Raw genomic sequence first — 13,375 nt, 5'->3', positions numbered from 1 at the left:
AAGCTAAGAGGAGAAATTAATAATTTACGCCAACAAGATAATGAATCTCTCCATGAGGCTTGGGAGAGGTTTAAAGATCCGATCGGGAGGTGTCCCCATCATGGTATAGAGAAGTGGATGCCGGTTCACAACTTTACAACGGGTTGGTTGGTAATACTAGAACTCTAATAGATGCGGCAAATTCGGTGGAGCTTTTATGAGAAAGAGTGCTAATGAGGCATATGATCTATTGGAGGAGATGGCTCTAAACAAACCAAAGCAGTACAGGCGAAAGGAGTCAATCCAAGAAAGTAGCCGGTGTGTTAGAAGTCGATGCCATCACAAAGTTAACGGCTCGGAGTTGAGGCATTGACTAAAATCATTGCGGGGCAAGCTAAGCAAGCCCAAATTGTTTTGTGAGTTATGTGGAGGAAGTCATCACTTTTCGAGTGCTGCCAGATGTGGATGATTTGCCAATGGATGAAGCTAAGGCCATTGGGAATTTTTCACGGGTAACAACAACAACAACAATTATGGGTTCAACCGAATAACAACCGAAGAAATAGTGGGTTCTATCAACAAAGAAATCGAACCAACTTAATCAAAGAATAATCCTCTCCGGTGGAAGTTCTAGTTTGCGGAGACTGATTTATCGCTCCAATTCATGACTGAAACTAGATCTTCAATTAAAGACCTCGTACTCGTATGGGCCAGCCTAGCAACTCGTAGTAGCAACCCGCCCTCAAGGAAATTTGCCTAGCACCACCGAAGTTAATCCTAAAGAAAACCTGCAAGGCAATTACCACGAGAGCGGTAAGAAGTATAATGGGCTCGAGTTACCACAACCATGAGGTAGATGTAGAAATAAATGCTCAACCAAGACTAACACCGACGGCGAGAGAAGGCTGCGATAGCCCAACACCACCACAACAGTCTCCACCGATTAGTATTGATCATCATGTAAAGATACCATATCCTCGTAGGCCGAGAAAGTCAAGCTTAGACAAGCGAGTTCACCAAGTTTCTAGAAGTCTTCAAAAGACTTCACATTAACATTCCTTTTGCCGAAGCTCTAGAGCGTATGCCAAGTTATGTGAAGTTTATGAAGGAAATTTTGTCAAAGAAGAGGAAGATGGAAGACTATGAGACGGTGGCTCTAACCGAAGAGTGTAGCGCTATTCTACAGAAGAAACTCTCCAAAACTCGAGAGATCCAGGAGTTTCACTATTCCTTGTACTATTGGTAAAATTGAAGGGATAAATGCACTATGTGATTTGGGAGCCGCATTAACTTAATGCCCTTGTCGTTGTTCAAAAGATTGCGGCTAGGTGAAGCAAAGCCAACTACGTAACTCTTCAATTGGCGTATCGATCGCTAGCTCACCCTAGAGGAGTCATTGAGGATGTGTTAGTAAAGGTGGACAAGTTCATCTTCCCCAAACTCGATTTCATTGTTCGGGATATGGAAGCAATAGACAAGAATGTTCCTATCATTCTCGGGGAGACCTTTCGGCAACAAATGGAAAGCACTAATTGATGTTCGAAAGGAGAGTTAAAGCTAAGGGTACAAGGAGATGAAGTTGTATTTAATGTACTCAAAGCAATGACCTATCCTACAGCTAGTGACAAATCGTTTTGCAATTGATGTGGTGGATCGGTTGGTGGAGACAAAGACACATGCCGAAGATCCTCTTAATCGACTTTGGTACAAGAAGAGGTGGTAGAACAAGATGGTAAGGAAGCTTTTGAATATGCTATGTGGCTCGATTCTTATGGACCGCCGAATAGAAAGTATTATGAAGAGTTAGGAGTCATACCAACAAAGCCTACCCCATCTACCGAAAAGCCTCCTCAACTAGAGTTAAAAGTCCTACCGTAGCATCTCGTGTATGAATATTTGGGTGAAAATAAGACACTTCTCGTTATTGTGGCTTCTTCCCTATCTTCTCGTAGAGACGATAAGCTATTACGGGTTCTAAGGAAGCATTCAAAAGCCATTGGATGGACTTTAGCGGATATTAAAGGGATCACTTCAACCGTAATGCATAGAATCTTAATGGAGGAAGGAGTGAAACCAACCATTGATGCACAACGTAGATTAAATCCACCAATGAAGGAGGTTGTCGAAAAGAAGTTTTGAAGTGGTTAGATGCGGGGGTAGCGTATCCTATTTCGTACGCAAATGGGTGAGCCCGGTCAAGTGGTCCCAAAGAAAGGAGGGATGACGGTGGTGAAGAATGAGAAGAATGAACTCATCCCAACTAGAACTGTCACGGGATGGAGAATTTGCATTGACTACCGAAAACTCAACAAGGCCACAAGAAAAGATCACTTTCCACTCCCATTCATTGATCGAGATGTTAGACAAGTTGGCGTGACAAGAGTACTATTGTTTCCTTGATGGGTACTCGGGGTATCACCAAATAGCTATAAGACCGAGGATCAAGAGAAAACAACATTCACATGTCCATATGGTACTTTTGCTTTTCGACGAATGCCATTTGGGCTATGTAATGCTCCAAAAGAACATTTCGTAGGTGTATGATGGCTATATTTTCTTCGATTTGATAGAAAAGTGCATCGAGGTGTTCATGGATGATTTTTCAAAGGTTTGGCTCATCGTTTCGACCAATGTCCGAGTAACTTGGAGTTGGTTTTAGCAAGATGTGAAGACTCTAATTTGGTGCCGAACTGGAAAAGTGCCATTTCATGGTTACGAAGGAATAGTCTTTGGGACATAAAATCTCAAAAGAAGGTATTGAGGTTGACAGAGCCAAAGTATCTACAATTGAGAACTTGCCTCCTCCAAACTCGGTGAAGGAGTCCGAAGCTTTTGGGTCATGCCGGTTTTATAGAAGATTTATCAAAGATTTCTCCAAAGTGGCCAAACCGCTATCCAATCTTCTTGCTAGTGGAGTTCCTTTGAATTTGGAAAAGATTGTCTTGAAGCATTCCAAATTCTCAAGGAGAAGTTAATCTCGGCACCGATCGTGACTACACCAAACTCGGGAATTACCTTTTGAAATCATGTGCGATGCAAGTGATTATGCTATTGGAGCAAGTCTTGGGACAACGGTTGACAAGGTATTCGTAACCATTTATTATGCAAGCAATACCTTGAATGATGCCCATCTAAATTACGCTACTACGTAAAAAAGAGATGCCGCCATAGTATTTGCATGTGACAAATTTCGACCCTACTTAATTGGTAATAAAGTGATAGTGTATACGATCATTCAAATAATCAAATACTTGATGACTAAGAAGGATGCCAAACCACGACCGATTCGATGGGTTCTTCTTTTGCAAGAATTTGATCTAGATATAAAAGACAAGAAGTGGTACCGAGAACTTGGTGGCAACATCACTTGTCAAGACTAGAGCCGGGAAGAAAGTCGAATACAAAAGAGGTACAAATAAATGAACAATTTCCCGATGAACAACTCTTTAGTGTGAGGGAAAGTCCGATGGTACCATGGTATGCCGATTATGTTAACTTCTTGGTCCGCCAATATCACTCCTCCTGAGCTATCTCGTCAACAACTAAAGAAGTTCTTTTCTGAGGTGAAACATTATTATTGGGAAGAGCCAATCCTCTACAAGCACTGTGCAGATCAGATAATAAGAAGGTGTGTGCCTGAAGAGGAGATGTACTCTATTCTTAATCACGTCATGCTTTACCATGTGGGGACACTTCGGAACTGTAACGCTTTGCCAAGGTGTTGCAAAGTGGATTCTTTTGGCCAACGCTTTTCAAAGATGCTAGTACTTTTGTGAAGGCATGTGATCGTTGTCGGCGTACGTGAAACATCTCGGGGAGAAACGAAATGCCTTTGACGAGAATCTTGGAAGTAGAATTGTTTGATGTATGGGGGATAGATTTTATGGGTCCTTTTCCTTCATCGTTTAGCAATTTATACATCCTATTAGTGGATTATGTGTCAAAATGGGTGGAAGCCGCACACCACCAACCGGCTAATGATGGTAAAACAATCCTTCTGCTCTTCAAAAGAACATATTCACTCGGTTTGGAACTCCCCGAGCAATCATAAGCGATGAAGGGAGTCACTTTTGCAACAAACAATTCGAAGCACTCCTTTCGAGATATGGTGTTCGTCATAGAACAGCTCTACCTTATCATCCGCAAAGTAATGGCCAAGCTGAGATTTCTAACAGGGAAATAAAGATGATTCTGGAGAAAACGGCAAGAGATCAAGGAAAGATTGGTCAAGAAAGTTGGATGACGTATTGTGGGCTTATAGAACGGCGTTCAAGACGCCAATCGGGATGTCACCATATCGGTTGGTGTTTGGAAAGGCTTGTCATCTACCGGTAGAGCTAGAACACAAGGCGTATTGGGCAATGAGAACTCGAACATGGACTTAAAAGCCGCTGAGCGTAAAAGACTACTACAGGTTGGATGAGTTGGAAGAATTTCGAAATGAAGCATATGAGAACGCCAAGATTTACAAGGAAAGAACTAAGAGATGGCATGACAGAATCTAGTCGAAAAGAGTTTCAACCTCGGTCAACAAGTTCTACTCTTTTAACTCAAGGCTAAAGTTGTTTCCCGGTAAATTAAAATCAAGGTGGTCGTGGCCATTTACTATGATCAAAGTGTTTCCCTACGGAGCGAGTGGAACTAAAAGGTGAAAGTCCTAATACTTTCAAGGTGAATGGACAACGATTAAAGCTCTACTGGGAGGTCAATTTGATCAAACCAAGTCCGCCATGATTCTGGCGCCACTTTGAAGATCTCGATCAACGTCTAGCTGAGCGACGATAAAGTTAGCGCTAATTGGGAGGCAACCCAAGTGTTCTTTTGATTTAGTTGAACTCTCTTTAAGTTTACTTTTATTTTTCTTATGTTCATTCGTTTCACGTTCGAAAAAAAAAAAAAAAAAAAAAAAAAAATATTTTTTGGTTTTTGGTCGGTGGCCGCGGCCATGAAATGTCTGGCCGCGCCGAATTGTTGGACGAAAGGAGCATATTTTCGACATTTCTCGCCGCGGCGAGGGTATAGGCCGCCGCGGCGAGAATGGACTTACGTAACCACCCAGCTTTTCACGACCCCGCCCGGCGAGGGTATAAGCCGCCGCGGCGAGATTGCCGATTCTCCCTTTTAAATCCCAAAAACCCTAACATTTCAAAATCACACCTCATTCAAACACCTTCTTCTCCCAGCCGAAAACCACCTCTTTTCACCCTAATTTCTTCATCTAATCCCATTCAAACCAATTTTCCTCAAAATCACCCATAAACTTTCATCCCAAATCATCATAATCTCTTATTTCTCTCATCTAACACTCTTTTCCTCTAAAAATCCATTCCAAAATCCCTAAACCTCACCCAAATTTCAGAAAAATCACTATTCATCTTCTTCTTCCCTAAAGCTTCAAGGTTCTCATCAATGGAGGTTGACTAAAGAGTGATTTTCATTGAGGTATTGATTCTAAGACTTCCATTCCAATTTTTATTGAAAAATTTCTGAATTTGTTGGATAGTTTTGAATTATTTGGTGGATATTTGGGATTTTTGCTATATACATTGTTGAAATTGGTTGTGTGAATAGCATTGGGTTAAATTGAAAGGGATTTTAATCCCGGGAAGTCAATTTTTAAGGGGAAGTGCTGTCAAAATTTTGAAAAATCTTGAAAGTTAGAAAAAAAAATTTGGGAGTTATGGGTCCAAAGAGGTCAAGGGTCAATGAAGAGGGAGCTTCATCATCCAACCCATCTAGGGGACGCCCTAACCTTGATAGAGTTAGGTTTGCCAACGTAGAGGCTCAAGAGAGGTTTTTAAAATTGAAAGATAGGGCGTTCATTGAAGATAGAGGGATAGACATAGTCAACCTAAGCCAAACTGCCAATATTCCCCCTGCTTTTGCATCTATTAGGGATCAAATCCTAGAGGCGAGTGGACTAAGTTCGTCGATGTCACCGAGCGTGGTAATCAAACTCTAGCTTTGGAATTTTTAGCCAACTCGGCCCGAAAGAGAAGAGGGAAAAGCGTTAGAGTTGGGGGGTTAGAGTGCTACCGTAGAAGCTATTCATGCCCTTTATGATCTCCAAACTTTCACGTATGAAGAACAGCAATTGAAACAACAATTCTATAATAGAAGTACGAATTATGTGGATATGGCTGAGACTCTAGGGTATCCTGGCCTTAGGTTCCATGAGCTTAGTGGGGTACCATACCAATTATACCGATGTGAACTCAATCCAGTGGCCAAGGCTTGGCTATACTTTGTTAGTGCACGGATGCTCCCCAACAAGCATTTTTCTGATGCTCAAATGGACAGACTTAAATGGGTTTACGGTATTATGAAAGGGTATAATCTGAATGTGGGGGATATTGTTCGAACAACCTTTGATATTAGGGTTGAGGGATCTTCCGGTGGAGGACTGGGGTTGGCTGGAATAATCACTGACCTCGGTGAGAAACATGGAGTACCACAGTACTCATATGATACAAAGGTACCGCCACGTCCTATTACTTTGGCGAGTGTTCTGCGCTTCAAACCTCCTCACCCTCATGGTCAACCGCCGCTTCAAGGAGGTCCTCCCGGCAAGAGAAGAAGAGGAACGTGAGGACATCGAACCACCACGTCTTGTCGGCCTCTTGACCCCGCCATGCAAGACACTCACAATCCACAATTATCCGATTCACAGAACATTCATATGCGGAATTACATGGCCCGCAGGAGTATCTTCGATGAGCAGCAGGTGGCTCAATTGAACACCCTTGTCACGAGGATGAACATCGGTGTGGATGATCCAAACTATTTTCCCATGCCACCCCGTTTCAACCCGTATGACCAGCCACCGCCGCCGAACCCCTTTTAAGGGGCTCAGGTAAGTTTCTCTCCTCCTGGTTTATTTTCACACATTGGGGACAATGTGCATTTTAGTTTGGGGGGGGGGGAAACTTAATCTATTTTTTCGCGTTTATTTGTTTTAGTTTAGTTTGTTTTAGTCTTGCGTGATAGCTAAATTGAAAAATGGATTGAATTGTTGTTATTCACTTGTGCAATGGATTGAAACATAACTGTGTGCTTGACTTGCAACTGTTTGAATTAAATTGGATGTGTGCTAGGAAGTGATTCATGTAGGTTTAAAACATTTGCTATTCTCACATATCACTTGTGTTCTATTTGGATTGTGGAATGATTGATTGAACATGGAATAGAATTTGTTTGACATACTCTCTTGAAGCGAAATCCTTGATGATTTTTGTTTGGAAAATGATTTAGGCAAATTTTCTTTGGATCGATCTGCCTTTCAAGCCTACTCCGAAGAAAAAATTTTCCTTAGTATACCCAAAGTTGAGCACTTAGCTCGTTTTAAAATTTTTCACCACTTCACGGAAGTTGAATTCGTTATTCTAAACTCTTTTCACCCCGAACATATTTTGTTATGCTACATGAGCCTCAAGCAAGTTTGGGGGGTAATAAGTGCTGTAAGTGAAAAAAATTTAAAGTGTAGGAATGAGAGATTGAAAAAAAAAATAATAATAAGAATATTGTGTGTTGTGCCTATGAAAAAAAAAAAAATGTGTCTCCTTGAAAAAAAAAGTTAAGAAAATTATGAGGTGCACACACAAGAAAAAAAAAGTTGCAATCTCTTATTTCGTTTTTTGGGATATATGGAAAGAAAGCAAAATAAATGTCTAGGCTTGCTTGGTTAATAAGTGCTTATGGTATAGTATAGCCTAAATGACTTCTCATCTACCCATGTACCTAAGCCATGTGATTTTAGCACCGAAAAAGACCTATTGATTCCGGTAGAAATTTGTCAACATTAGTGGAGAGAGGTATGTCATTCAAACTTATTGATCATGTGTCAGTGGGATGTTGGAAAGTTAGAACAGTTGTGATATTGATGGGAATTGCGATGCTTTATGAATTACTTACTTGTAAACTGCACATTCAACTTAGTTCTTAGAGTTGGCAAGTTAAAATTCTGGTTATTGAAGGATTGAAGTTGTGCAGGTGGTGGTAACAATTTAATTGTTGGAAAGTTCAGCCTATCATTTTTAGTTTTTTTTTTTTTTAGTTTAGTCTTAGTTTACTCGGGGACGAGTAAAGAGTCGGTTGGGGGAGTTTGTTAGGCTATTTTTAGCCTATGTTATGGATCCGATTTATGTGCATTCTTAGCCGTGTTCAGATCGAATTACGCTTGTTTTCTATGTTTTTCGTGTTCTTTTCGAGTAAAAGAGGTCTCGGGTGCAAATTCACCGAAAGACGTGCGATGCCGAAGAAAAACTTCATATTTTGAGTTTTTGCATATCCGGCCGCGCGATGAAGAGTCTCGCCGCGGCGAGATACGAGAAACGTAAACCGCCTAATTTTGGCACATTCTCGCCGCGGCGAGGAAGTGTCGCCGCGGCGAGATCCCGTACGGACGGGGTAATTTCGTCCATCGAACCCTAAATTTCAAGTATAAATAGAAAACTCGCGATTGGAAGTCGTGGAGAGCGATTTGGAACCCTAAAACACAAATTTCGAGAGCGGCGGGGAAGAGCGTAGAGATTCAAGTGAAGATCCAGAATTCACCCTTAAACAGTTCTTTTCTTTATTCCTCTTTAATTTATTAATGTTGAATATTGCTATAGGAATGGTTATGGATTTGTTTCTGAACTAAATTTCCCATTTAGGGAGGATGATGATTGTTGTTTAATTTTTTCCTAGTTAATGTTTAATTACCATTCCTCAATTCTTGTGTGTGTGAAATTATCTTAATTTGTGTTTAATTTCATGTTTAAGATTGATCACCTTGTGCATGCTCTATGATCTCAATTCAAAATCTGAAAAGTGAGAATTGAGAATGCTAAAATTAAGATAATCGATGTTCTATGTGAAACGAAAGTATTTACATGACTTATGTGACGAGTAGATTATTGCTTAATGCTGATTTCATGTTAGTTTAATTAAGGAATTAATTAGATAACATGTGATTTAGAATCTAAGATTCGAAAGGAGCTAGTGTTATTTTATAATCATTATCATTCACCCCAAGAATAGGATAAGTAATTAATCATTAACAATTTGGGTAAACAACAATGATTCTCCTCCCTATTGTCTCATCTTGCTCAACTTTAAACTGTGTTATTAAGTTTTCTGAATTTCTTTCAAATTTTACTGTTTTTAAACCATAATTACTTTTGATTTACCGAATAGAATCATAAGTATAATTTAGTGGTACTTAATCCAATTCCCTGTGGGATCGACCTCACCTGTGTGAGATTTTACTACTTGATTGCGTATACTTGCGTAGCGTTTAAAAATATAGCAACATATATTAAACCATGAAGATCCAAACTACAAAACAATCACTAGTAGAGGCTGAGCGTAAAAATAAAATATATAAAGATAATCCTGGCGCATTAAGAAAAATGTACAACAAAAAAAGCAAATAAAAATTTCAAAGAAATGCATATAAAGCCTCCAAACGACCATGTGCCCCCCATATCAACCAGATGCTAACTTAGTTGTAGACCATGTACTTAGGTGTGGCGCTGAACTTTTGATATCCCTTAATGACTTTGTTCACAGCATCAAGGAAGTCTTTCTCTGTTACTGTCTTCCTTCGTGCTCGAATGGCATACATTCCAGCTTCCGTGCAAACACTCCTAATATCGGCTCCTGTGAAAGAAAGACTCAGGTGTCAAGACAAGAAAACCGATGTTTCAAAACCAAAATCATATCAAATCTCAAATCAGCACTGACACCCATGACCATTAGAATCAGAATAACCAACAAATAGAGAATGATAGATGGTCTCTCTGTAGAAGAATTGGAGAATATAGAAGCTTCAAAGCATCATTCTTACCAGTAGAATTTGGGCAGAGCCGAGCCAGAAGTTCAAATCGGATATCTCTTTCACAGTTCATTGTTCTTGTATGGATTTTGAATATTTGTGTTCTGCTCTCCAGATCGGGGAGACCAAACTCAACTTTTCTATCCAATCGTCCAGGACGAAGCAACGCTGGATCTAGTGTATCAGGCCTACACAAGTAACCAGTGAGAGTTAACTAAAAGCAGACAAGCAACACATAGAGTTACAAAGCACGCAAAGTGATTCTCTAAATCCCCCATTTCCCATAAAATAAGGATAAGATATGCAATTCGTAGCAAAAAAAAAAGGTTGAGTTATGCACCTGTTTGTTGCCATAAGAACTTTGATGTTTCCACGAGCATCAAATCCATCAAGCTGATTCACAATCTCAAGCATAGTACGTTGAACCTCATTGTCTCCACCCACACCATCATCAAAACGTGCACCTCCAATGGCATCAACTTCATCAAAGAAAACAATGCATGCCTTCTTTGAACGTGCCATCTATTGCAAACATCAAACTAGTAAGACAAGGCTATACAAATGTAAAAAATAAAAAATTGCAAAACAACTTCTGATTGACTGTATGTTGCAACTTTCTGACCTGAAATAACTCACGAACCATTCGAGCTCCTTCTCCGACGTACTTCTGAACTAGTTCACTCCCAATGACACGAATGAAACAAGCATCAGTTCTATTAGCCACAGCTCTAGCTAGAAGTGTTTTACCCGTCCCTGGTGGACCATAACAGAGAACACCTTTAGGAGGATCAATTCCAAGCTTCACAAATTTCTCTGGATGAAGCATAGGGAGTTCAACAACCTATTAAAAAAAACTGGAATCAGCACTGTAGGAACCACATACCATGTTTCTTTATTCCACAAAGAACCACGCATAAGCTTGATTTAATACAACACAAACTGGAATCAGCAATGTGGAAACCACATATTCCATTCTATCTTTACAAACAGACAACTAAATATATCTTGAACATGACAGCATAAAAAAGAAAACAAATAAGCGCGCACACACTCAAAAATGTGGAAAACAAATATGGATAAGGGTCATATTTAATATAAGGCAGACGTACTTCTCTCATTTTTTCAATTTGCTCCTTACATCCACCAACATCATTGTAAGTCACATCTGGCTTCTCTTCAACAGTCATCATGGTCACACTGGGATCAATTTTTGGCGGCAAGGGAATCTGAATCTGATATTTGTTTCGATCAACTCTGCAGTAAGGACACAATGTCAAAAGTTTGACACAATAACAATAGAAGTTGCATGAAATATATTACTGTTGTACCAAATAAAGTAACCTACCCAACACGCATGCCTTCTTCTATATCAGTTGGGGAGACTTTGTCACCAAGACCAACAACAAACTGTAATTTTGAAAATAGAAATACATATTAAATATAAACAAATCTTACAAATGATGGTGAACCAGACAAGAACTGTCTATGAGAACACTTAACCAAAATCAATCAACTCCTCAGAGAACTTAACAAGATCGGCAGTTATTTAATTAACAGACACGCCCAATATAATCCACATTTTTGTTCAGATGGTTCTGAAATATACCATGAATAAAATGCAGCAGAAACAGGCACACCAATACAAATTACTAAACAAGTTACTATACCAAATGCTAAAGTCCTTGGAACAAAAATGAAACTATTTTGAAAGAAATCAACACTCCTCTTAGATTAATGGATTTGCACTAAGTCTCAAAAAAGAAGGGCCTGAATAAAAATTACAAATAACAGTTGAGAGAAACAATGTACCTTTGCAATTTGCTTAACATTTATGACATATTTTGCGTCTTCGGTGTTCGGATTAATTATCTTTGTACATCTTGCCACCTGATTGATATCCCAACAAATTCTTAGAATCCATTATACAAACAATCACATACACTGAAAATACATATATGCGTAAAAACAGCACCTGAAGGGGTTGCTCCTCCTGCATCATTTGCTTATCAGAAACAAGATCCCACTGGCTAGGTGCAGCTAAGCCAGTATCAGATTCTTTAATCCCTGTAATGAGAATAGAGCCATAATTAAACCCTTAACTGAGAAAGTATAGCATGAGCATTGATGCTAAATGAAACAACAGAAAGTAGCTTTCATGGCCAAACAGTGGTCATTCAGATGTAGTAGTAATAAGGAAGCATATGCATAGAAAAATATTAGAAATCACTTCATAAACTGCAGATACAAGTTACAAGAATATAGTACTCACCACATAAATCATTGACCTTCTTAGCCATATCTTTTATCTCCTTTTCTGCTTTCTTGATAAGTGTCGAGTAAGGTCCTAAACCCTGCACAGTCAATGAAATTAGATAGCGAGCTAAGAAGAAGATAAGGGTCATGATAATTGTTGTCAGGCGAAAAGAAAAGGCATATAATATATAACAGGAAGAAAAAGTGCACTGATATCTAATCGGATCACAAATCAATGCAGGGAATGCTGCAACCCCTCTTGATGGTGAACATCGAAAGTGATAGCATAAATTTTTATCCATGCCATGTGCACAAGATGAAGCTCAAATTGGAGGAAAGTGATAGCATAAATTTTATTCATTCCATGTACACAGTTCATGGAAAATAAAGAACGATGATTTGTAGAATCTATCAAAGTTCATCTCGTATTCCAAAACACTAAATCAACTACTAATAGCAATTAAAAGTAGCAAAGGGAAACCTTAATCAGCAACAGGAACCAAGTTAAGATAGCCCGACAAAATCTTAGAAATTACATAAAATTACAGTGAAGCGCAGCAACTAGATACCACAGACCAACGGGAAAAACCTCGTAACCATAGAGATAAATTGAAAAGGTTTAAAATGCAATACAACATAATCGCAATTTTCACGAAGCAAAACAGATCATCTTTCTAGTGCTTGACCTAATCACCATTTCATTTCCAATCACGCAAACAACTTGAAATTATATTAATAACAATTCAGATCCAAGAACTGGGGCAAAAACGCAATAGAAACCTAGGTCCATAAATTATATAGGTAATCTACTGGTATCCAACTGATTATAGTGTTTCCGTTGGCAATATTAAGAGGGAAATGGAAATCAAAAATTAAATTAAATGAAACGAAACCCTAGAAAGAAAAAAAAAATGGGAATAAAAGAGGAAGTTGGAAAGAATGGGCGGAGGAGAAGCCTTACATAGGTCTTGAGGAGAGCGATATCATCCTCATCGAGAGGCCTAGGGTTCTTCTCGTCCTTGAAGTCGTCTTCTGGTTCAGGCGCCATCGAATATCTGGTTCACTTGCCTTTTCTTCTTACTAAAGAAAACTATGTGAGGAAAGTAGCTTATTTTACTTCTGCATCGCTTACTCTCGCCCTTTATATAGATAACGAAACGATGTCGTTCCTCTCTTTGCTATAAGGTTACTCTGTCGTTTGTATTATTATTTTATATCGTTTTTATTTCAATTTAAATCATCCCAATTCCAATTAAACAACATATTTACGGGAAGGTTGCATTTTCATAGTTTTTTTTTTTTTGGAGGAATGGACGAAGCTACATG

The 13,375-nt window shown here is 39.2% G+C and overlaps 1 protein-coding gene and 1 non-coding gene across 2 annotated transcripts; both read right to left on the bottom strand.

The window, feature by feature from the left end:
* LOC133033797 (small nucleolar RNA R71) lies at nt 1-107 on the bottom strand. Its single transcript, XR_009685860.1, has one exon. It is a non-coding gene; the product is annotated as a small nucleolar RNA R71 (small nucleolar RNA).
* A 9,215-nt stretch (nt 108-9,322) lies between these two features.
* Nucleotides 9,323-13,195, bottom strand: LOC115707206 (26S proteasome regulatory subunit 7). Its single transcript, XM_030635091.2, has 10 exons — nt 13,011-13,195; nt 12,066-12,147; nt 11,769-11,860; nt 11,606-11,683; nt 11,142-11,203; nt 10,906-11,050; nt 10,419-10,637; nt 10,137-10,318; nt 9,809-9,984; nt 9,323-9,621 (listed from the first exon to the last, which is right to left on the bottom strand). The coding sequence occupies exons 1-10, from the start codon at nt 13,095-13,097 to the stop codon at nt 9,464-9,466; spliced, it is 1,281 nt and encodes a 426-aa protein (XP_030490951.1). The 5' UTR covers nt 13,098-13,195; the 3' UTR covers nt 9,323-9,463.
* Between the last annotated feature and the right edge of the window lie 180 nt (nt 13,196-13,375).

The sequence above is a fragment of the Cannabis sativa genome, chromosome 1 (genome assembly GCF_029168945.1).
Source record: "Cannabis sativa cultivar Pink pepper isolate KNU-18-1 chromosome 1, ASM2916894v1, whole genome shotgun sequence".
In the NCBI taxonomy this organism is placed as follows: Eukaryota; Viridiplantae; Streptophyta; class Magnoliopsida; order Rosales; family Cannabaceae; genus Cannabis; species Cannabis sativa.
Note: the sequence above shows the minus strand (reverse complement) of the source record. Positions and strands in the feature narration are given on the sequence as shown.